At 41.0% G+C, this 26238-nt stretch overlaps 1 protein-coding gene and 1 long non-coding RNA gene across 3 annotated transcripts in view; one reads left to right on the forward strand and one right to left on the reverse strand.

The window, feature by feature from the left end:
• The window catches only part of LOC125752488 (uncharacterized), a 33380-nt gene extending 12295 nt beyond the window's left edge, over positions 1-21085 (reverse strand). The window contains exon 1 of the long non-coding RNA XR_007402102.1: positions 21001-21085. This is a non-coding gene — a long non-coding RNA (uncharacterized LOC125752488). The remainder of the gene's footprint in view (positions 1-21000) is intronic.
• The window catches only part of NPSR1 (neuropeptide S receptor 1), a 151765-nt gene that overhangs the window by 10537 nt on the left and 114990 nt on the right, over positions 1-26238 (forward strand). For both annotated transcript variants that reach the window (XM_025464607.3, XM_035698367.2), the window contains exon 2: positions 16969-17101. In XM_025464607.3, coding sequence (XP_025320392.1) covers positions 16969-17101 — 133 coding nt within the window. The remainder of the gene's footprint in view (positions 1-16968; positions 17102-26238) is intronic.

Raw genomic sequence — 26238 nt, forward strand, 5'->3', positions numbered from 1 at the left:
TAAAGACATTTCAAAATACATTTTCCCTCTTCTTATAAAGTTAAACATATATGTATTGTACAACTCCCAAATCCTACTCCTGGCCATTTACCCAAGGGAAATAAAACATATGTCTACCCAAAAGCCTGTATGTCAATAGTTATACTGCCTTTATTTGAAAATGCCAAACAGCAGAAACAACCCAAACATCCTGCAGCTGGAGAATGGATAAACAAACTGTAACACACCCATTCAGTGGAATATTACCTAGTAATAACAAGGAATAAGCTTACAGATACACAAAACAACATGATGCATTTCAAATGCATTATGCTAAGTGAGAGGAAATCAGACTCCAAATGCTATATACTGTCATGATTTCATTTATATGATATTATTGAGAAAACAAAACTCTAAGGACAGAAAACAAATCAGTGGTTGCCATGGGTTGGGGGTAGTCAAAAGCCTGACTACAAAGGGCATAAGAGAATCTTTTTGAAGGCTGGAGCTGTTCTATATTTTAATTGTAATGATGGCTACATTTGTCACAACTCACAGAACTGTAGGCTGAAAAGGTGAATTTTCCTCTGTATAAATTAAACCTTAATAAAAAATTCATTATCTAGGGATTTACATTGTGAATCTAATTTTCAACAAAATGTGTCTCCCTTAAAAATCACAAATCCGGGCAGCCCGGGTGGCTCAGCAGTTTAGCCCCACCTTCAGTCCTGGGCGTGATCCTGGAGACCCGGGATCGAGTCCCACATCGGGCTCCCTGCATGGAGCCTGTTTCTCCCTGTGCCTGTTTCTCCCTGTGCCTCTCTCTCTGTGTCTTTCATGAATAAATAAATAAAATCTTTTTTAAAAATCATAAGTGCAAAAAAAATCATAAATACCCAAGTGATAGCATAATGGAAGTATAGCTGAAGCCCCAGAAGGACCTGATATAGGATAGAGATTACCCCAGAGTTTAAGATGGATGGATTACCCCAGAGTTCAGCAAATACCAATCAAAATGGTCAGGAAGATGAAAGCCGTACTTCACATTGGTGTTTGCTCTAATGTCATCTCCCCAAGAGTCTTCTTTGACTTACATGATATTATATTACATATCTATGCATTTGTTATCTAACCCATAGTGTCTAGAAATTATGCTCCATGAGGACCAGAATATCATCTTGTTTCATCACTGTGTTTCCAATGCCAACAACCATGCTAGCCCCTATTAGGCACTGAGAGAGTCTTGAAGAGAGAATACACCACATTGTGGACTTAGATAGGCACAAATATTGACAACGAATTCAGGGCACAACTCCATGAATGTTTTTCTAGATTCCTCTTTATTCTACTTTATAAGCAGACATCAACCATTAGCCATTTAGCATGAATCTTAAGTACATAAGGCTAGTACTGGTAAGAAATAAAGATAATGCTTCCAAATTTTGAAAAACACCAACAGATGTGAAAAGAGGCATTGGATGAGCCTAGAGAAGATGAAGGTGTGCTCAGGAACAGATGCTGAACGCCCAGAGCTGTTTAGTTGACCACATAGCTAATCCCAACTCCCTTCTCACTTCCTCAGCTAAATCCTGACTACTGTTCTCTCCCCTGCATTTAAAAGTAGCTCAGTTGAGGAAACTTCATTGGATGCCTATGGGATTTCTGATAGAAGTTTCTCCATTTCTGATAAAAGGAGAAAGATATGGGTGGCATTTTATTTTTTTTTCCCTTCTGTCTGCCTTTAACTCTGACACAATGCATGGAGCTGCAGCAGTCACTTTATGACCGCAAGAGAAAACCCAAGGCAAATTAGATGAGTCAAAGACAGCAACCACCTACTTTCAGATTTATTATAGGGGGAAAAAACCCACTTTATTTGCTTTAGCCACTGTTAAGTGGCCTTTCTTTTATTTTTGAGCTGAACACTTTCCCAATGGATTTTTTTTTTTAACGTGCAAAACTACTTGTTTAGAGTTCTGAAGCCAAGGCCTTAAAAGTGGGCCGCAGAAAATCAAATAAACATTTCATTTTCTTTTATCCACATTTGAGTGGTACTGGGGCTGACCATTCTCAGGTTTCTATTCCTGCTGTTAAAAAGGCACTGAATAGAGTTTTATAAACATTGATTCAGACTGGATTATGTTTCTGAAGTAAGAAAAAGTCTCTCCCCTTTCCCAAAGAAAAATAGCGTTAAATTTTTCAGAATGATTCTCCACATTTCAGATAATGACAGTACTATTCACTTGGGTAATTTTATGAAAAATGCTAAAAGCACTTTGAAAAAAATATTAGCTTAAAAAACGACCCAAAACATTAGGTCATTTTTTTTCATAACGGCTCCATAGGAGGATTTTCTGTTGTTATTCATTAAGTGTAAAAGAATGTGATTCCTGACACTTTAGACAACCAAGGAAAGTGTGTGACATGGGCTCTGGACCCTGAAACCAATTCCATATTGTGCAATCCTGTACATCTCGTAGGGCTGCTCTTGGCTCCCATGGCTCTACTACGGGAGCCAAGCAATGACTATTTCATTGCAGGATGGTGAAGGAAGGAAGGAGCAGTTCTCATGTAGGAAATGGATTTGAGGGGAGAAAAAGAGGAAGGTAGTCATGGAGGAGTTCTACTCATTAATCTCCTGTGAGGGCCCCCCAGGCAAATACTGAGTGAGCAGTGCAAGCGAGGACATCTGTCCTCCCCCATGAAGACCACCCTCCCACAATCTCTACCCACCCAGATGATTCTCTCATTGCCAAAGGTAAGTAAAGCAGAAACTTCCATAGCTTCCTCCCCCATTTGTGTTCCATTTTTGGAAGGAAAGTTCTCCCAAGATAAAAGTAGGTGATTGGAGACGAATAAGAAGGAAGCACAACCTTGACACAAACAAGAACCAAGTTAAGCTTTCCCTCACACCCTTAAGAGCTAAGAGTGTCTTCACTGTCTGCTCTCATCCCTACCTGCCAGTCATTCAGCTTGGACTAGCGTGCTCTGTTTAAAACAAAACAAAACAAAAAATCTCGCTCTTCTCTCTCACCCTCCTACTATCTAAAAACATTTTTCCTCAACAAACTGATTCCAAGTTTCAGCATAAAAGCCTTTCTGAGTAAAGGAATTTTTTCCCTGGGGTGTCTTTCCCTTCAGCCCCCTTAACCTTCCAAAGATATTTGCATTTTAAAGAGGATTTTGCTTAATGTAAACAAACCCCTACTCTCCCGCTCCCAGGGCAGAGATAGTGAAGATGACAGAGATCACAGGGTCTGGAGGAGTGTTGGGGTTCCTTGAAGAAGTGACAGCAAGAGGAAAGAACGTTCCCCTTAATATTCCTCTTCCTTCATCTCTCAAAGGCGTTTACCCAGCTCCTCACCCAGGCCTGCAGTGTTCCAAAGCTCTGTGACTGATCAGAGATCTCCCCACGGCACTCAGAATTCCATTCACGTACAGATATTGAGCTAAAGTCTTTGCTCAAGGACCATTATTCACAACTCATAATTTAATAAAAAAAATGAAATGGAATATTGTTAGGACCCAAATGCAAGTTTCCTTCCTTTCATCTAGTATTGTGGACTATTGCCCTTGGCAACACATAGCAATCTATGCAAATAGAAGATAGTCTTTCAACTGGGATAAATTTGATTTTCTTTCCAATGCATTTAGTTCCTTTTGAAGATTTTTTTTTTTTTTGCCTAAGTTGGGATAAAAATGCAAAAGGTATTCAAGAATACAGAAACTATCTGCCCAAAATAAAACCTAGAATAATTTATTGAATGCTAACTACCAAGCATTTTGACTTCTCCATGGATTATTTTATTTATTCTTTCATTACTCAGGTTAAACTAGGTTATGCTATGGGAACAAATAACCAGGTATTATCAAGAAGTTAAAACTATAATGTTTATTTCCTGCTAGCGCTGCATGTTTATTACAGGTTAACGAGGAGCCCCTGCTTATTGTAGTCACTCAGGGATGTAGGCTGACGGAAGCTCCATCTCCACACAGGCTGCCTAAATGCCAGGACCAGAAGACAGACAGACAGAAAATGGTGAAGCCTGCCTTGGCTCTTTTTGCTTGGAACCAGAAGTGACACATGTCACTTCCCCTCACAATTCATTGGCCAAAGTAAGCTCATGGTCAGATCTGATGAGCATGAGGGGAAATAGCAGTCTCCCTCTGGGAAAATCAGAATGGGGAATGCAACTCCTGCAACTCTGAAACAGGCATTATTATCCTCGATTTACAGAGACAAAAGGTGGGGCTCATAGAAGATAAATTCATACAATAGTTGATTGTCCAAAAATGTGAACCCAGCCAGATCTGGTTCAGAAGCACATGCATTCTCCACCATAACAGAACTCACTAAAGATGTTCCACAGAACTCTAATTATGTGAGTTACTAAGCATATAAAAAAGGACTATGGTCACAAAAGTTTGAGAAAGAGCATATAGTATATTCATTGTATATAATGTATAAGCATATTTAAACTTCTGAGAAATCTTACAGTAAAGAAACCAGTTTAATTCTGCTTAATCAAAATTTCCCAAATGTATTTGACCATAGAATATTAGGACATTACCTCTAATAATATGCCATGGAGGCAAAGGTCTTTGAAGTACACCTCAGAAAATGATGCATCATGTTCTTTTCCCACAGAACATGTGTAATAACCTAATAGAACCACCTTTTTGGGTAGATAAGACCGAGGAAGGTAAAGTGATGTTCCCAAGGTCACACAGCCAGTAAATGATAGAGCCAGGACAGATCTATAGTCTCTGGATATCTCAGTCAAAACATAAAATAGGAACTGGAAAGCACTAGTCAAACCTAAGGTAGCATTAATTCTTAATGCTAAGCACTACTGAAATATATAAAATATTTGAATAAATGAAAAAACATGTGGTGCTTCAAGATAGGAAGACTAAATTTTGTGAAAATGTCAATTCTCTCCAAATTACCTTATAATGTTTAAAACAATTTTAGTCAAAACTTCAGTGTGATTGTTTTGTTTTGACAAAATAACTCAAAAGCTCATAAAAAAAACAGGTGAGAAAAACTAAGAGATTTTAATATAAATGCTAATGAGGAAGAGGGATTTTTTTTCCCCTATCAACTTTTAATAAATATAAATCTGCATTAAGCAAAAATATTTCAGAATTAGCACAGTAATTGACAGATCAATAATAACAAATAGTTTGCCCTGAAAATAAAATTCTTGTACATAAATGAACTTAATACTACAAAGAAACTGCAAAAATCAGTAAGAAGGAATGCATATTTTGTCAATAAAATAGAGGGTGGGCAGGTGGGTGATGACTCTTGTATCATGAAGTTGTAAGATCAATTTCAGTTGGATTTTAGAACTAAGTTCTTACAAAATATAAACAAGTATAATTATCAGACTGTTTTTGAGATAAGCAAAAATTTTCTAAGCTTAAAAATAAAAATTGAAAGGGAAACAAAAACAGAAGATTATTGGCAATAAAACTAAATATATATAATATTATAGCTACTCATAATATATATATAATAGTTATATGACAAATACAACATGATTAAAGCCTTTAATATTTGAGTTTCCAAGAAGAAAAAAAAAAGATGTTTCTAATGGAGAAATGGGCAAAAGAAATAAAAATAATTTTAGATTAAATGCAGAGTTAAAAGAACATATAAAAATATTGTTTGCCAGTGGTGTGAATGGTACACACTTAACAGTGAGGCATATCAAATTGGCAAAGATTGAAGAAAAATATCATGTAAAGCGTGTAACAGTTCTGTAATACTGTTAGTAAATCGGGACAATTAACCTAACTATTCTGGAGAGCAATTTGGTAATATACATGCAAGCCCAACAGTATATTCTCACTTGGATTTAGTAATTCTGCTCGCAGGATTGAACCATAAGAATACTAAAGATATATTCAAAGAAAGTTGAGACATGGTTTTAAGCATTAGGTTGTTTTTTTCCATAAGTATCTAACAATAGAAGAATAAAATTATGATATAATCACAGGCTGAAATATTAAAGAATGTTATGCACCTGCAATAATCATTGCTCTTCATTCAATGCTAAAGTTTTTTTAAATCATATTAAACTGTATGCATAATATGTTCCAACTTGTATAGGCTACATAGATATATACTCAGGAAATATGGAAGAAAATATAAGAAGATGGGAAAGTGAGAAATCCTCTCTGGAAGGTGTGTTTTTGTCTTTGTTCTTTTAAGTATTTTTGACCATAAACACATATTATTTTTATTACCAGAAATAATAAAATAACCCTATAAAATATACCACGCAGACTTCCAAATATATTTTGTGCATTGCATTTCCATGAAAGCAAATGAAAGGATCAATTTCTTCCTGTAGAGAAACCTTGAGGGAGGTTCTAAAAGGCATCTGAAAGCAAGACACCTTTGGTGACAGCAACATATGCTAAATAGAGGGAGGAGGGGTTCCAGAGAATGTCCTGGCCCCTGAGGCTCACACATGGAGAGGTCTGGGGAGCTGCCAGTAGCTCTCTAGCAATGACTCCTGTGCGGTTGAGAGGGAGCTGGTCTTTAAATAATTAAGGGTATGCACTTTCAGAGCCACAGTTGGATTCAGGAATTTTTTGGAACAGTGCTAACAATTCTCTCATTTCATGTGGTTCTCCACTCTCTGATATTGCTCTCCTTATAATTTTTTTCCCACCTCAGCCCCATTTGAGATTTTGATAGTGAATTCTGAATTATGCATGCAACCTGTGAGTTTTCTGTTCCTTTGAAAAATCTACTTTTCCACTCTTGCATCATTTTTCTATCATCACGGGGATAGGCTGAATCACAAAGTGTGCTTAGACTTCCATGGTAAGTGGGGAATAGTAGAAAAGTGGCTTAGACAGAGGCAGGCATCAGCCTAGAGGACCAGTCTTTAGGGAACTGGACCCCGCTGGGTGACCAAGACTCCTGGCCCAGGGTGATATGGCCAATCCCATCAAATCCAAGAGGCTCAGGTGAGAGTGATGCTTGCAGCTAGGTGGGTGGTTGCATCTGTAGGCCCAGATAGGCTCCCATGGAATGACCAATGAGAGGTGGACACACTAATGCCCTACCCTGGGCAGGAGAGGCCTACAAGACTCAGAGAACATGTAGGAGACCCAGAAATGCAGGCAAGGGAACCAAAGGGCAAATGGAAACCAAGGCAAACCACCAGCTGAATGAGTTGGGTGCAAACTAACAATTAGCCATGTATACTCTTCTGACAAATCACCCAACTTAGGTGCCCCGAAAAATGAAGTCACCAAGAGTTCAGGATGATCTCCCTGGAATCCTCATACTGAGCACCTCTCATACCTCTTTCTGCTACCCATTCTCATCTGTTCCATATCTTGGCTTCAGGTCTGCTCTTGCTCTTTATTTTCTGAAGTCCTCCCTGTTTCTTTTAGCTACTTGATTGTGAGCCTCCTAGATGGACTGGAAATACAGATTGAAGGTATGAGAGTCTGTATTGCACTGGCCTCCCAGGGAGAAAGGTTCCTGAGGGATTTGCCTCCATGTAGTAGTACCCCTAGAACAGAAAACAAGTTCCTAGGGGATTTTTTTAAAGATTTTATTTATTTATTTACTTACTTACTTATTTACTTAATTACTTACTATTTATTTATTTATTTATTTATTTATTTATTTATTTATTTATTTATTTTTATGAGAGCGTCAGACAGAGAATGTGTGCATGCACCTGAGTAGGGCCAGAAGGGCCGAGGGAGAGAGAGAAGAGAATCTCAAGCAGACTTCCTGCTGGGCCTGGAGCCCATCTTGGACTCGATTCCACCACCCTGAGATCATGACCTAGCCAAAACCAAGAGTAGGTCACTTAACTGACTGAGCCACCCAGGCACCATCCCCTCCACCCCCAGGCTTATTTTTTTAATTATGTGGATCACCGGGAAGAATAGTTTTTTTGGTATTTTTATTACACAGTAATTATTTAGTTTCTACTATGTTGTATCGATTTGGACCTAATTTATCTAAATGTTAGTTTTCTATTTCAAGGGTCTAGAGCTCAAATAGCAATTTAAATGTTAATCTCGGTTCTTGGTACATAGCAGGAGCTTCATTCATTTGTTCAACAAATATTAATTACTACCTGAACTTGCAGCCCAGTGGGTTTTCAGATGATTTTCTAATATCTGTGGTCTGATATATTATGGGAATTCAGATGGAATCCTGGAATTTAATTGCCCCGAAACTTCCAATGCACCTTATTTGTGATTAATGCTAGAGGTCCTCTTGTGATCCAAGAATGAATCACAAGAAGGGATTTACATTAAAATGAATGTGGGGCACTGGTGTTTCAATTGCGGGTGGAATTCAAGGATTCACTAGTAATCAAAAAGCTGAATCAGACAGTCCCATCCAGATGCAGGCCCATGCACCAAATCCTGATTGAAATGAGAACGATTAGGCAGTGGGAAATTAACTTTGCTAATTAAACATGAAATATAACCCATGGAAGTAATGATAAAACACTCCAGACCAATAAGTAACCCTTTCTGGTCAAAGTAGAAAGAGCTGATGCAGTTATTTAATATGTCCTAGAGGCTAAACTGAGAAATAAATGTTAGGCAGTGAATCACAACGAAAGGCTTAACAATGAGAAATTGGACCTGTGTCCTAAAAACCAACTATTTTAAATGGGCAAGGTCCATCCTGGGTGTTGGTCCTGAGTTAAAAGAACTTGCTACCAAGAAAAGAAGTCTCCATCTGGAACCTTCTCCAGTTGTCCTCATTGCTTCACCTGCCTTTGCCTTACCCCTCAACCCCACCATCATTAGTAACAGAACACAACAATTCTATCTCCTTCAGATTGCGACTACCCAGAGTAGTGATTCACTGCCTAACATTTATTTCTCAGACACCGCACTCTTTCTTTGGCTACTTCTATGCGTTTTTTCAGACTCAGTTCACATATTAATTTCTCCAAGATAGACCTTTTGACCAACTGTGACCAGTCTTTCTGCAAGTCTGACTGCATGTCTCTTATTTGGAATTCTACAAAATCTCCACTGTAGTAGCTCACAATAATTTTCTTTTTTTTACATTTATGCCTCTACCATCAGACTATGAGCTGCTTGCCTTAGCCTTCCTTCTAACCCTAAACTACGTTGAACTTTAGAACTAGATTTTCAATAAATGTTCGTCCACAGCCATGCTCTCAACCTCAACAGACCCGGGCTGTGACAATACCTCCCATCACATTCACATTCTTGATTTTTCAAGCAGTAGGCCCCCTGTCAGTTTGTCCCACCAGTCCATAATAAGGGAGAGCAACCTACATCCATCCTGGTCCCCTGATAAAGTGATATGAAAAGCCTTACAGAAAATTTAAAATTTGAATTAGCATCCACACTTGTATATAGCTTTATATAATTTTCTTATTTTTTGCAATAGTAATTATTTTTTCATAATTGATCATTGATTAGTAGAAATTAAGGCTCTCCCGGGTACTCCTAGATCGAATTCCTATAGTTCTAGGTAAAATAGCATGAAAAGGTGAATGCAGATAGGTGATTTGATGACAGTAATTCAACTGTATTTGCACAGGTGTCTCCCAGGTGGTTACTGGGAGGGGAGTGAAAATGCCGATCTTCAAAAGGGGTATCATTAGGAGGAGGCAGTTGTGGGGGAAGAAGCCAAGGTGTGCATGCTGGAGCAAGCCCAGTCTTACCTCCAAGCCTTCTAGTCAACCATTCCCTGGCAGTGTCCCTGAAGCAGCAGGTGGGGTGAGACATGGGGAGAAGTTGGGACAAACTCCGGAATGAGAGGTTCCCAACCATGCAGAAATGGTTACTGCCCAGGGGTTTCTAGATCCTCTCAATGTATCTCATTCCCCAAGTCTAATTAGAATCCAAAGCTTTGTAGTCTCTTCCTACCTGTCTCACTTTGGATTGTGTGCTCCCTGCATTGAGTGGTGATTCATCCTCAATGGAATTAGACATTCTCGGATCTTTGCTTTTGATATTTGCAGCCCACCTAAGCAAATTAATAGGGTTTTGAGCAGCCTCAGAGCCTGTGTGCTGTGAATGACAGGTGGCATATGAGTCTCAGTGACAAGAGAGCAGAGTTTCTTTGCCTGCTGCTCCCTGAGAACTGCGGCTGAATCATAACCTTTCTGAGACTTCATTTCCTCTCTTGGGAAGTAAGATATATTTGCTCCTTCCTGTGTTTGAGAGATTCATCTTCAACATCACAAAAATAACAATAATCACAAAATGAGCCATGAAAATGTAAGGGGTACAGAAAGTTCTGTGATTCCTGGGACAGACGATGCAGCTGCATCTTGTGTGATATTTATGACTACAGCTGTGTGGAAGCCATACCCGGCTGCAGTGTCCAGCCATCCAAACACATTTTGAGCATTGACCTTACATTCAGTCCTGCTGGACACGGTCATGAAACTGACCCAGCCCCAGAAACCCAGCTTCAGACAAATTTTGGGTCAGAGGAAAATGAAGAACTGTTTCCCAGTTGAAAATTGAAAGTAAATGAGTTACCTTCACCAATCCTGGCCCTAAATTGGGACAGAAAACCTATAGTATAGTAAGCAGAGCATGGACTTTACAGTCAAGTAAATCTGTGCTCACATCCCTGCTGCATCGCTTAGTAGCCAGGTATCTTAGGAGCCCCATTTCCTTATTTATAAGATTGAGGACAGTGACATCTCATTGGCCATTTGTGATGATTCCATGAGCAATAGTAAAGCATCTCAAATGATATTTGGTACATGACAATCAATCAAGAGCAAACTTATTAAGGGGTATCTGAGTGGCTCAGTGGTCGAGGGTCTGCCTTAGCTTGGGTAGTGATCCCAGGATCCTGGGATCACATCCTACATCAGGCTCCTTGTGGGAAGCCTGCTTCTCCCTCTGCCTATGTCACTGCCTCTCCCTGTGTGTCTCTCATGAATAAATAAAATCTTTAAAAAAAGAACAAACCTATTAAAAATAAACTTATTAAGCACCTACTATACATGACAAACTAAGTAAGTCGGGTGCTAGATTAATGTGATTCACTCCAATAGTGTTAGTTCCCATGTACCCTATATTGTTAAAGATACTTTAGACGCTGTTTTTGTTTGTTTGTTTGTTTGTTTTTTAATTCCAGTTTCCACGACTCCTCTGGAAAGGAGGATCGCCGTTCCTTGAATTTGTATAAATCATGTTTTTTCCCCTCCAGACAAGTCTGACATAACCAACATTAACTAGTGTCACCCAACTTAATGTCTTGTATTTCCTGAGATAATTCCCATTTCAGATAATCCGTTCTGTGATACGTGTAAGTACCCTTTCTCTCGTCAGTAGCTGTATATCCATCCAACAGATATTTATTAAGCACTTTCTACGAGGAAGACGGAATGCCAATCTGGGGTGGTGACCTAGACTTAATACCTCCCCTCAGAGGCATCCTTTTGGCTCTGGAAGCCTATCCTATGGAGTGAAAACCCAAGTATCAGCCAGGGAATGCTGTAGTTCATCCCTTTAAGTCCCAGGTCTTCGTATTTCTGATCTGCAGAGATGACGTCACTGCATGGCCTCATTGCTTTGAGGTTGAAAACCAATTAGTTGTGCCTACAACCATGTACCTGAGTTGATAACACTGTAGTCTTTAGTCAGTGAAAAATTTCAAACCCACCTATTCTACTCAGTATTGAGCATCTGGCTGGAGTTTTGCCTCACATGACCACTAGGGGGCATTTGATCCCCAACTATATTCCTGCAATAGCTTTGAGAATGGTGTTGGGACACCATCCTCAACTGGGGGAAGGCGGCCAGGGTGGAGGGCCCGTTAGGCTCAGGTGACATTCCAAAAAAGGGGGAACTGAAAATAGGATGAACAGGATGAATTCAAGCATTGTCCTGAAAAGACTGTGAGTTATTTAAATCACTCCTCAAACCTGTATGTCGTGTGTGAAACTAAGGAAGGAGATAAACCAGTTTTTATTGTGTGTATACTGTGCATAGGGCCCTAAGCTAGGAGTCTGTGTTTTCATCATCGTATCTATCGCAAGTGTCCTAAAATCTATTGCAGCAGATTTTATCTTTATCTTCATTCAATAAATGAAAAAACAGACTCAGAGAGGTCATTTACCTCTGTATTACACACCTAGGGAGTAGCAAAGAGTCTGATCCCAAGCTAGGTTGGTTTCAAAGCCTACCCACTTTACTACAAAACGCTCACCTGATTGTGATACTCAGATGCCTCTGGGCTTGCTTCCTCAGTTCCCATTGTCATAATTTTCCAAATCTTCATATTACCCTAGGATTTGTGTGTGTTTGTGTTTGTGCGGGCATGGGTGAGAACGCTATGAATAAATGATCCTACAAGTAAGTGATGATTCCATGAGCAATATGTAAAGCATCTCAAATGATATTTGGTACTTACTGCCCCTGGTACTACTTGATAAAACAGGATTTAAATTTGGCCCAGTATGATTTATATACTCTACATGGAGTGCCAACACCTTATACTATAGACAATTAATGGATGTTGAATGAATTAATATACAAGTAAATGAGTGTGGCTCTTAGGAAGTCTCCAGAAAACAGGAAAGGGATGGGGAACTTCTTCCATTTCCATCTGGAAATGTGCTGAAGGCTCTGAGCTAAGGTGAGATTGTCTTCAAATAGAGAACAATAAAGCAGGAGCAGGGGGCCTGATTCCACAGGACCTGTTCGGCCTGCCCTATAGACATCATCCAATCCCAAGGAGGATGGACTCTGACTTGTTTACCGAGAGCCATGGGTCTGCTAGCCCAAAGCACAGTTACTGCAAAGCTTCTGAGGAAAAGGCTCGGCCTGGCTAGCGCCGACTGTGCCAGCCCTCCTGGGGCCCAACTTCCAAGTCACTGATATATCTAACCAGGATAATTTGATTTGCAGTGTTTGTTTGTCACTCTGTGCTCCCAGCAGAGCAGATGTGAGCTCCAAGCCCACTTTGACAATATTGGCTGCCTGGGTCAGAACTGTGCCACACAAAGACAAAGCACACAGTTGTTCCGTGCCCACTGAGAGGCCAGAGGTGTCCTCCATCGCCGAGCAACTTGATTTCTGGCCACCTGAACTTCGGTGCCAGCAGCATAATCACCAATGCACCGTGTGAAAAGCAAACCGTTTACCCACTCCAGTGTTTGGGTGAACATTTTCTGGCAATGAGGCTTCCCTGCACTTACCACAGGCAGTTAGTTATGTGAGGAAAGGAGAGCATGAGGAGGAGAGACATTCTGGAAAAAAACAAAAACAAAAAACATTGACTTCTAGTTCAAATTTACCTGAGTTCAGTTGATTAAATCTCCTCTTCCAATCGTCATCCAGAAGGCCTTCAGCGTATAATTTGGGTTGACAAAAAGTTGTGTCAGAAGCAGAAAATAGGAAAGTTTGGCCTCACCTGCTGCAAAATTGGGGGGAGTTTCTATGAGATCTAAAGCAGGTAGGACGTCCTGAGGGCGGGGCAGAGAGACTCCCTGGAGGAGCAGTGAGCGGAGGCCTGCCCCAGGTGGCTGAGGTGGCGCAGACTTCTGTGGGAAGCCCACCGAATGCCACAGACTCCACCAGGACACATGGCCAGCTGCTTTCATCCAACCAAGGGACGTGGGCAGCTGAGCAGAGCCGTGGGGGGTGCTGGGGAAGACAGAGTTGTCTGTGTAAGGAAAACAGCCCTGTACCCACCACCTTCCCGACACCCCACCGTCGCCCGCAGACTGGCATGCCTCCTCCTCTGTCTGCTCCCAGACTCTGCTCTCTGCCCACTCACCGTGGAGATCTGGATTTCTGATCTGGCAAAGAAACATCACAAACATCCTAACTTTTTCCCTTTCTTCTTCATCTGACGCTGAAAGAGTTCAATAGAGATCAACTTGGTACTGGACAAGTGTGGAAATAACCCTTCCCACACACACACCCCCATCACCCAGGCTGAGGAAGTTTGCTGGATGTGACACACTGTTCTATAATCTGAAAAAAAAAAATAGCTTTAAGGCATCGAAATGTTTCTCCCAGTGAAATAGATTTCCTGAAAGAAACAGGAGAAAAGTCTTGGAAAATCTCTTTATTGTATCCTCAGCAGGGCTTGACAGGACTTTGCATGCCCACACCAGCTCCTCTTAGGGGCCCCTTAATGTTTTCCTGAACCATGAACACTCCTGGGACCCCATCACTGCTCCTGATAGCGCCCCATATTAGGACCACATTGGGGACATAGGTGCCTCATCCTCCACCCGGGCCCCCACCTGTATCAGCCATCAGCATCACCGTGTCACTGAGACCTTCGGCCAACAGAATGGGAGATTGGTGAGCTACTGGAAGTATCTGTCACCTGTGCCTTTCAAGGTAGCAGAGGTTGTCAACACTGCAGTCCTCCCATTCCAGTGTATACCCTCCCTCTCAGCACTACCACAACACCACCTTGTTTCCACCATCTGCACTTTCAAGGCCCTGGCCTCTCCCCACGACCTCAGGAACCCATCTGTAAATCTAAGATGGAGAACCTAAATATTAGTTGGATAAAATATAGGACTCATGGAGACCCTAGCTGCCGGCCTAGACTTCTGGACAGGATAGGACTGGAAGAGAGACCATGAGGACATGCCCCAGCCCTGGAACCTGCCAGACCAGGTCTAAATCTACCTGGCAGCACCAGGGAACCCCAGTGATGCTTGGGCAGGTTAGTGGCTTCAAGAATGGAGCTGACTCAGTCCACTCACCAGCTCCCTCTGCTCTCTCAGTCTAGAGGCTTCCCTCTATTGTCAACATATTTTGTTTCAACAAATTGAATCCATTTCTTTTAATTTAAATATTTCACTGCACTGTATAAAAGTATCACCTTTCATTTACCCATTTCTCCAAATGACTGAGAAAAGCAATATGCACAATATATACAGAGCATAGTAAATACCAAATTGCTGATCCACATACATAATACTATTTATTTGCTATGATTGTGTGTGTGTGTACATGTGCTTATAAAGTATCTGTCAAAGGATTGGAAAGATAATGTCATCAAAATAACATTTACCTTCTTGAAGAAGGTAGTTTATCAAGACACAGAGTGGTGGCAAAGGGGCTTTGAGCTTTATCTGCATCGTTAGAGTTTTGTTTTGTTTTGTTTTGTTTTTAATAATTTCCGCACCCAAAGTGGGGCTTGAACTCATGACCCCAAGATCAAGAATCATGTGCTCTACCAACTGAGCCAGCCAGGTACCCTTAAATTGTTATAGTTTTTAAAGAAGAGTTAATGCATCTGTGACTGCATAACTTAAAATTAATTTAATATAAGAAAAAGTGCTACTGTGATGCCTCAGATATTTAGAGAGTATAGGAAGGTTCTCCACAGAAAACACAGCCAATAGGAAGAGAGAGAGAGAGAGAGAGAGAGAGAGAGAGAGATTTATTTTAAGAAAGTTGCTCATGTGATTGTGGGACTGGCAAGTCTGAAATTCATAAAGGAGGCAGCAGGCTGGAAACTCCGGCATAATTTCTATATTTCTCAAGAATTCTTGGAGAAGACTTCCTTCTCTGGGAAAACTCAGCTTTTGCTCATAAGGCTTTCAGCTCATGAGTTGAAATATGAGTCCCACCCATATAATGGAAGGTTATCTGCTGTATATTTAAACTCAAGTGGAACATAGATATTAGTTACATCTACAGGATGCCTTTGAGAGCAACATTTTACCCTACTGTTTGTGTGAACACCAAGCAAGTGGTCACAACCTAGCCAAGTTGACACATGAAATTCTAGGTGTCTTCAGGCTCTTCCTAGCTCCACTGAGTAAGAGAAGCCCTTCAGATTCCAAATTTAGACTTATGCATTCTTACCAGCCTTCTGCCCCCACCGTTTGGGCTAATGTCTCTTGGCTTTTGATTTCAAGCTTGCCTCTGGATCCCCTTGGCCCCATGTTCTCCATCTGTGGCCTTGCTCTGCTTTGTCCCTGTGTCCAGCCTATCCCAGTATCCTGGCCTGGGCCTCTGCATATGCTGGGCCATGGATTTTAGACAAATGGAAAGCTCCATTTGAAGGAATTGTGGAAAACTTCTTACAAAGGACTTGCATTTTAAATGAGTAGCATTTCTGCTTTTTTTTCCACCATTATTTACTATTTATATATTACTCAGTGAAACTTCAGTATCACTATATTATAAAATTCCGTCAAAAAAAAAAAAAGAGCAGGATAATACATAATCATACTACCCTAAAATAACCAATCTTAGCATTTTAGTATGCTTCAGTCTTTTCTCTACATGTATTAATTTTGCAGGGTTATAATCACACCCAATATACAATTTTATCATGTTTTTCCCCTTACTGTTATAGTTTAAGCATTTTTAATGTTGCTGCATCATCTTCATGGTTGCCATTGTTAATAGCTACATAATAGTTCACTGAACTGAAGTGCTTTAACTATCTTTTATCTTTAAACAATTTCCAATTTATTCTTACGACAAATATCCACATCTTTGCTATTTTAGTATTCTTTTTCACACCTCAAATTCTTTCACATGGATTTATTTTTTTTAAAGATTTATTTTTATTTTATGATAGACAGAGAGAGAGAGAGACAGGCAGAGGGAGAAGCAGGCTCCATGCCAGGAGCCCGATGCGGGACTCGATCCCGGGACTCCAGGATCGCACCCTGGGCCAAAGGCAGGCACGAAACCGCTGAGCCACCCAGGGATCCCCTTTCACATGGATTTAAACAATTGCTTGGCCTAAGAATATACATACTTTTTTTTTTGGTCTTTTGACATATATTTCCAAGTAGATTTTTTTTAAGGTTACCTCAATTTATACTGCCATCAATGTAAATAAGGACCACTGTGTCCCTGTTCCCTTGTGAGTAGAGCTTTGATGGGTGAGGATTTGAGACCAGGAGACATTTCAGCAGCAAAGCTTGAGCCTTGCATTCCATAGAATAGTCTGGTTCTCACTGGTACACTGGTTTTGTGTTGCTTTCTCTCTTACAGACCGAGCAGTTGATAACTCTGTGGGTCCTGTTTGTTTTCACCGTTGTTGGAAACTCCATGGTGCTGTTCTCTACATGGAGGAGGAAGAGGAAGTCAAGAATGACCTTCTTTGTGACTCAGCTGGCTATCACAGGTAAGTCACTTGTGCAAAATTCCTGGGCTCCTCACTTTCAATTATTTTACCACTAGAAATGGCATACTATCAAATCCAAAAGACATCAGCAGATTTGAGAGTAATTTCTATAGGGATACAAAACCCATATTTGGAGTTTTCTTTCAGCAAGTTTAACACATCTATATATCCTTAAGATTCCATTATAAAAATAACTTACTATGTAACACACTTGAAAATACCACTATCAGTGCCACCAAGGGGTTCTTTGGGGTTTCACCCTTCTCCACACAGCAGCCTCCATAGTTCACTAAGGAGATAGGACAATATCATACCATATTATGAGTTTAAAGAATACATCCCAGCAAATGGACCAGAATTATCTCTATTCAATAACAAATGTGAAGTCTCAAGTACTTCTTTGCAGATTGAAGTCTGTGGACATTGTTTTTGAAATATAAGTGATATGTAACACCACTGGTGGGCACAATATGAGGACATAAGATAATATCTGGGATCAGGATAATTTAAATGTGGATTTGGGGAATGTCCAGTACAGTTGAAGTGTGAATGCATCACACTTAGAGGGGGAATGGTGAAACATTCTCAAGTTTAAAAATGATCTGTGAAATAAAAACTCCCACAAAGATGAGTAGAGCCCAAATCAGAAGGGGTCATGTCCAAAAGGAAAACACGGACACCTGCATGGCTCAGTAGGTTGAGAGTCTGACACTTGATTTCAGCTCAGGTCATCATCTGAGGGTCATGAGATCAAACCCCACATCCTTGCCCAGCAGGGAGTCTGCTGGAGATATTCTCTCTCTCCTGCCGCCCCTCCCCCTGCTCTCACTCTCTCTCAAATAAATAAATGACACCCCCCCCAAAAAAAGAAAGAAAACAAAGAGAGGGAGTCTTATTTCTACAGGCCAAAAATGAGAGTAGACAAATGGGATTCCTGGAGGGTCCAGTCTAAGACAGACTTGGACTCCTAAGCTCTGGGAACAAGACGGCTGTGATATGAGCTTAATTTGAGTCAAACCATAGGGAAAATGCAAAAAAAAAAATTTAAGTATTAAATGCTAACAAGAAGCAATGGTAGATGATCGTCAGAATGGGCTGTTTGGTACATTTCAACCTGTGCTATACTCTCAGTTGCAGTAAGGACAATGGGGGGTTCTTAGAAATTTAGCCCTGAGCCACAATATAGGAAAAATATGGCACCGTAATACGTTCTCCCGTATCTCACCGTACGGGAGAACCTTAGCCATATATTGTTGATAGCCTGAAATCCTCCCATCTCTTGAACGGGGCTACAGTGACCAGAATGAAAACCAAAGGCACTATTGAGAAATACAGAGATAATGAGAGAAGCTTGTGTCACAAAGGTGCTGCTTATGATGGGAAAAAAAGAAAAAAAGAAAAAAGAAAAAAACAACTCTCAACCTTTCCTGAAAATAGGAGGCCCACTTTTCACTTCTATGACAGTAGGAATGAAGGATAATCATGATCATCCAGCAAACTCTGAGATGCAAAATCCCTGGATGATGATATAATAACTTACTTCCATTATATTTCCTTAATTACTATGCTGTAACCCACATTCTACAGAGCTGTGTGCTCTTTTAGAGGGTAAGAATTTACAGGTGGCAAGGATATCAGCTTGCAATTTAGTGTTGCAAAAAATAATTAACAAATGAATCACTGAAATTTCACCATCTGTTGTTAAAAAGTTGTGTGTTCTAGTGTAATCCATACTTTGCTGTTTTTTTTAAATATTTATTTGTTTTTTGTTTATGTGTGTGTGTGTGTGTATGAGAGAGAGAGAGAGAAAGAGAGAGCACAACCAGGTAGAGAAACAGAGGGAAAGGGAAAAGCAGATTCCCCATGGAGCAGGGACCCAGACATGGGCTCTATCCCAGGACCCCGAGATCATAACCTAAACTGAAGGCAGATGCTCAACCAACTGAGCAACCCAGGAGCCTCATATTCTGCTGTATTAATCAGGCTTAATTTCTCATGAATGTTCAAGTCTGTTTTATATTCACTAATTCTTCCTGGAAAAACCCAAGGGGTCAGATCAGAAGCATTTTAAATAAAGAATTTGCAGAAAGGAAAGCTTGGCCAAGGTTCGGAAAGTTTAGGAACTAACTGCAAAATGTAAAATAACCTAAGCTAGAAATACAATAGATGGGTATAGCAGCAAATTAAACATAACTGCAGAGAAAATTAATAAACTGGAAGACGGGTTAGAAAATAATAATAAGATTGAAGCATGAAGAAACATAAAGATGGAAAATGCAGACAGAAAATAACACACTGACCCAGGGAAAAGGATTCCCCCCAAAAAGGTAAGAGAGTGGACAGAAATAATATTTAAAGTTATAATGACAGTTTTACCAAAATCCTGAAAATCATCAAAATACAGATTCATAAAGTACCATAAAGATCGACAAGATCAAAATCAATCAAACAAGTATAAAGAGAACACACATGAAAATGATGAGTTTAAGTAAAGTCCTCATATTGGATTTGAATTGAAAGTATCTGTGTTTACTCAAAGTGTATCTTATGTTTAAAAAGAGTCCTTATGTTTCAAGGGTACATACCGAAGCGTTGGCAAGTATAAACTGATAATATATATTAGACTTGCCTCAAAATAATTTGGGGGCATGGTTCAGTAGGATAGAGGACAAAACCGGTTAAAAGTAAAAGGATAGTCAAGTAAAAGGATAAAAATAATAAAACAAGGAAACACAAACCAAAGACAGCTGATGAAGCTATCTATATATGTCAGAAATTCAGATATTCACTCTGCTTCTTAAAACGTGGGTGTCTATATCTTTGTCTCAGCGCTTGCTTTAGGGGAAAAACAAAAATGAAGACAGAAGGATTCTAGCGGTAATAATGTTCTTTTTGTTGATATTGATTGTAATTACATGGGTGTGTTCCCTTTGTGATAATTCACCAAATTATATACTTACGATTTGTGTACTTTATGTAGTCTGTTTCAATAAAAAGATTTATTTACAAAATATGGAGCAGGACTTGCCACCTCAAATGCCTTCAGAAGCCAATGTATGAAAGAGCCCAGGGAAGGGACAGGCAAAGATGGACACCCAGGGGAAGTAGAGAATGCACACTCCACCTACAGCATTCAAACTCCATTCTTGTGGCTGATCAAACAAGCCACACAGGCAGGCCAGATTTGGCCTAAGGGCCACTGATTTACAACCACTGATACAGAAAATCTTAAAATCAGAATTTGAAAAGCTTGTGCCAGGAGAAAATCCCAGCCCATCTCATAGTGTGAATCCCACTTTCAATAAGTGAAGGGAACATTAAGCTTTTTGGATGGGGTTGGGGAGACTGAGAGCAAGGAGGGGGAGCTTATCATTTATAATGGTTTAGACAAATTGCATGTTTGTCCAAGTTTTAAAATGCATTCTCTTGCAAAAAAAAAAAAAATGTTCTGTTAGGACTTTCTTCTCCAGTTTCCATTATTATAATAATTTGAAAATTATAAACCATGATGTCGTCAAACCATTGAAACCCAAAAATTGGAACATTATAGGCCTCAGGAGCAATAATAATGCAAATGAATATATAAAGGAAATTTCCTAATGATATCAAGCCCAGCCCATAGAACCTGATCTACATGATTATCAGATGACCACCAAGATCTAGGAGAAAAGGGCAGCCTGGGCGGCTCAGCGGTTTAGCGCCTGCCTTCAGCCCAGGGCCTGATCCTGAAGACTCGGGATTGAGTCCCACGTTGGGCTCCCTGCATGGAGCCTGTTTCTCCCTCTGCCTGTGTCTCTGCCTCTCTCTCTCTCTCTGTGTCTCTCATGAATAAATACATAAAATCTTAAAAAAAAAAAAAAAGATATAGGAGAAAAGTCAAGATCAGCCTGTCTTCCTACCTGCTTATCGCTGAAATTCTTCCTTCAGAGGAGCATGTATCAAGCTTCTCTGTATGAGGAAAAATCACTGACAAGACACTGGCCCTATCAGGGTGATATTAAAACAGAGGCTGCTGGGGGGGAGGAGCAAGATGGCGGAAGAGCAGGGTCTCCAAATCACCTGTCTCCACCAAACTACCTAGAAAACCTTCAAATTATCCTGAAAATCTATGAATTCGGCCTGAGATTTAAAGAGAGACCAGCTGGAATGCGACAGTGAGAAGAGTTCGCGCATCTATCAAGGTAGGAAGACGGGGGAAAAGAAAGAAAGGAACAAAGGCCTCCAAGGGGGAGGGGCCCGCGAGGAGCCGGGCTGAGGCCGGGGCGAGTGTCCCCAGGACAGGAGAGCCCCGTCCCGGAGGAGCAGGAGCTGCACCGACCTTCCCGGGGGAAAGGGGCTCGCGGGGAGTTGGAGCAGGACCCAGGAGGGCGGGGATGCCCTCGGGCTCCCGGGGACACTAACAGAGCAACTGCGCGCCGGGAGAGTGCGCCGAGCTCCCTAAGGGCTGCAGCGCGCACGGCGGGACCCGGCGGGACCCGGAGCAGCTGAAGGGGCTCGGGGGCGGCTCCGCGGAGGGGGCTGCGCGGCCCCGGGAGCAGCTCGGAGGGGCTCGGGCAGAGGAAGAGGCTCCGTGCGGAGGGGGCTGCGCGGTTCCAGGAGCAGCTCGGAGGGGCTCGGGCGGCGGCTCCGCGGAGGGGGCTGCGCGGCCCGGGAGCGCGAATCCACCAGCGCAGGCTGCGGAGCACAGGGCGCCGGGACACAGCCCAGGATCCCGCCTCCCCCGGGACAGGCAGAGGCCGGGAGGGCCCAGGACAGCAAGGACGCTCCTGCCCCAGCTGAGCACATCAGCGGCCCCGCCCCGGAGCCTCCAGGCCCTGCAGACGGAGAGCTCCGGAGTTCCTGCGGGGGCTGAATCCAGGTTTCCAGAGCTGCCCCGCCACTGGGGCTGTTCCTCCTGCGGCCTCACGGGGTAAACAACCCCCACCGAGCCCTGCACCAGGCAGGGGCACAGCAGCTCCCCCAACTGCTAACACCTGAAAATCAGCACAACAGGCCCCTCCCCCAGAACACCAGCTAGACGGACAACTTCCAGGAGAAGCCAAGGGACTTAAAGTACACAGAATCAGAAGATACTCCCCGGTGGTTCTTTTTTTGTTTGTTTGTTTTTGTTTTGTTTTGCTTTTTGATTTGTTTCCTTCCCCCACCCCCCTTTTTTTTCTCCTTTCTTTTTCTTTCTCTTTTTCTTCTTTTTTTTTTTTTTTTCTTTTTTCGTTTTTTTGTTTTTTTTTTTCTTTTTCTTCCCTTTTTTTTTTTCTCTTTCTCTTTTCTTTCCTTCTTTCTCTCCTTTTTCTCTTTTTCCCAATACAACTTGCTTTTGGCCACTCTGCACTGAGCAAAATGACTAGAAGGAAAACCTCACCTCAAAAGAAAGAATCAGAAACAGTCCTCTCTCCCACAGAGTTACAAAATCTGGATTACAATTCAATGTCAGAAAGCCAATTCAGAAGCACTATTATACAGCTACTGGTGGCTCTAGAAAAAAGTATAAAGGACTCAAGAGACTTCATGACTGCAGAATTTAGAGCTAATCAGGCAGAAATTAAAAATCAATTGAATGAGATGCAATCCAAACTAGAAGTCCTAACGACGAGGGTTAACGAGGTGGAAGAACGAGTGAGTGACCTAGAAGACAAGTTGATAGCAAAGAGGGAAACTGAGGAAAAAAGAGACAAACAATTAAAAGACCATGAAGATAGATTAAGGGAAATAAACGACAGCCTGAGGAAGAAAAACCTACGTTTAATTGGGGTTCCCGAGGGCGCCGAAAGGGACAGAGGGCCAGAATATGTATTTGAACAAATTCTAGCTGAAAACTTTCCTAATCTGGGAAGGGAAACAGGCATTCAGATCCAGGAAATAGAGAGATCCCCCCCTAAAATCAATAAAAACCGTTCAACACCTCGACATTTAATTGTGAAGCTTGCAAATTCCAAAGATAAGGAGAAGATCCTTAAAGCAGCAAGAGACCAGAAATCCCTGACTTTTATGGGGAGGAGTATTAGGGTAACAGCAGACCTCTCCACAGAGACCTGGCAGGCCAGAAAGGGCTGGCAGGATATATTCAGGGTCCTAAAGGAGAAGAACATGCAACCAAGAATACTTTATCCAGCAAGGCTCTCATTCAAAATGGAAGGAGAGATAAAGAGCTTCCAAGACAGGCAGCAACTAAAAGAATATGTGACCTCCAAACCAGCTCTGCAAGAAATTTTAAGGGGGCCTCTTAAAATTCCCCTTTAAGAAGAAGTTCAGTGGAACAGTCCACAAAAACAAAGACTGAATAGATATCATGATGACACTAAACTCATATCTCTCAATAGTAACTCTGAATGTGAACGGGCTTAATGACCCCATCAAAAGGCGCAGGGTTTCAGACTGGATAAAAAAGCAGCACCCATCTATTTGCTGTCTACAAGAGACTCATTTTAGACAGAAGGACACCTACAGCCTGAAAATAAAAGGTTGGAGAACCATTTACCATTCGAATGGTCCTCAAAAGAAAGCAGGGGTAGCCATCCTTATATCAGATAAACTAAAATTTACCCCAAAGACTGTAGTGAGAGATGAAGAGGGACACTATATCATACTTAAAGGATCTATTCAACAAGAGGACTTAACAATCCTCAATATATATGCTCCGAATGTGGGAGCTGCCAAATATATAAATCAATTATTAACCAAAGTGAAGAAATACTTAGATAATAATACACTTATACTTGGTGACTTCAATCTAGCTCTTTCTATACTCGATAGGTCTTCTAAGCAAAACATCTCCAAAGAAACGAGAGCTTTAAATGATACACTGGACCAGATGGATTTCACAGATATCTACAGAACTTTACATCCAAACTCAACTGAATACACATTCTTCTCAAGCGCACATGGAACTTTCTCCAGAATAGACCACATATTGGGTCACAAATCGGGTCTGAACCGATACCAAAAGATTGGGATTGTCCCCTGCATATTCTCGGACCATAATGCCTTGAAATTAGAACTAAATCACAACAAGAAGTTTGGAAGGACCTCAAACACATGGAGGTTAAGGACCATCCTGCTAAAAGATAAAAGGGTCAACCAGGAAATTAAGGAAGAATTAAAAAGATTCATGGAAACTAATGAGAATGAAGATACAACCATTCAAAATCTTTGGGATGCAGCAAAAGCAGTCCTAAGGGGGAAATACATCGCAATACAAGCATCCATTCAAAAACTGGAAAGAACTCAAATACAAAAGCTAACCTTACACATAAAGGAGCTAGAGAAAAAACAGCAAATAGATCCTACACCCAAGAGAAGAAGGGAGATAATAAAGATTCGAGCAGAACTCAACGAAATCGAGACCAGAAGAACTGTGGAACAGATCAACAGAACCAGGAGTTGGTTCTTTGAAAGAATTAATAAGATAGATAAACCATTAGCCAGCCTTATTAAAAAGAAGAGAGAGAAGACTCAAATTAATAAAATCATGAATGAGAAAGGAGAGATCACTACCAACACCAAGGAAATACAAACGATTTTAAAAACATATTATGAACAGCTCTACGCCAATAAATTAGGCAATCTAGAAGAAATGGACGCATTCCTGGAAAGCCACAAACTACCAAAACTGGAACAGGAAGAAATAGAAAACCTGAACAGGCCAATAACCAGGGAGGAAATTGAAGCAGTCATCAAAAACCTCCCAAGACACAAGAGTCCAGGGCCAGATGGCTTCCCAGGAGAATTTTATCAAACGTTTAAAGAAGAAATCATACCTATTCTCCTAAAGCTGTTTGGAAAGATAGAAAGAGATGGAGTACTTCCAAATTCGTTCTATGAAGCCAGCATCACCTTAATTCCAAAGCCAGACAAAGACCCCGCCAAAAAGGAGAATTACAGACCAATATCCCTGATGAACATGGATGCAAAAATTCTCAACAAGATACTGGCCAATAGGATCCAACAGTACATTAAGAAAATTATTCACCATGACCAAGTAGGATTTATCCCTGGGACACAAGGCTGGTTCAACACCCGTAAAACAATCAATGTGATTCATCATATCAGCAAGAGAAAAACCAAGAACCATATGATCCTCTCATTGGATGCAGAGAAAGCATTTGACAAAATACAGCATCCATTCCTGATCAAAACTCTTCAAAGTGTAGGGATAGAGGGAACATTCCTCGACATCTTAAAAGCCATCTATGAAAAGCCCACAGCAAATATCATTCTCAATGGGGAAGCACTGGGAGCCTTTCCCCTAAGATCAGGAACAAGACAGGGATGTCCACTCTCACCACTGCTATTCAACATAGTACTGGAAGTCCTAGCCTCAGCAATCAGACAACAAAAAGACATTAAAGGCATTCAAATTGGCAAAGAAGAAGTCAAACTCTCTCTCTTCGCCGATGACATGATACTCTACATAGAAAACCCAAAAGTCTCCACCCCAAGATTGCTAGAACTCATACAGCAATTCGGTAGCGTGGCAGGATACAAAATCAATGCCCAGAAGTCAGTGGCATTTCTATACACTAACAATGAGACAGAAGAAAGAGAAATTAAGGAGTCAATCCCATTTACAATTGCACCCAAAAGCATAAGATACCTAGGAATAAACCTCACCAAAGATGTAAAGGATCTATACCCTCAAAACTATAGAACACTTCTGAAAGAAATTGAGGAAGACACAAAGAGATGGAAAAATATTCCATGCTCATGGATTGGCAGAATTAATATTGTGAAAATGTCAATGTTACCCAGGGCAATATACACGTTTAATGCAATCCCTATCAAAATACCATGGACTTTCTTCAGAGAATTAGAACAAATTATTTTAAGATTTGTGTGGAATCAGAAAAGACCCCGAATAGCCAGGGGAATTTTAAAAAAGAAAACCATATCTGGGGGCATCACAATGCCAGATTTCAGGTTGTACTACAAAGCTGTGGTCATCAAGACAGTGTGGTACTGGCACAAAAACAGACACATAGATCAGTGGAACAGAATAGAGAATCCAGAAGTGGACCCTGAACTTTATGGGCAACTAATATTCGATAAAGGAGGAAAGACTATCCATTGGAAGAAAGACAGTCTCTTCAATAAATGGTGCTGGGAAAATTGGACATCCACATGCAGAAGAATGAAACTAGACC

Source organism: Canis lupus, chromosome 14, assembly GCF_003254725.2.
Source record: "Canis lupus dingo isolate Sandy chromosome 14, ASM325472v2, whole genome shotgun sequence".
NCBI lineage: Eukaryota > Metazoa > Chordata > Mammalia > Carnivora > Canidae > Canis > Canis lupus.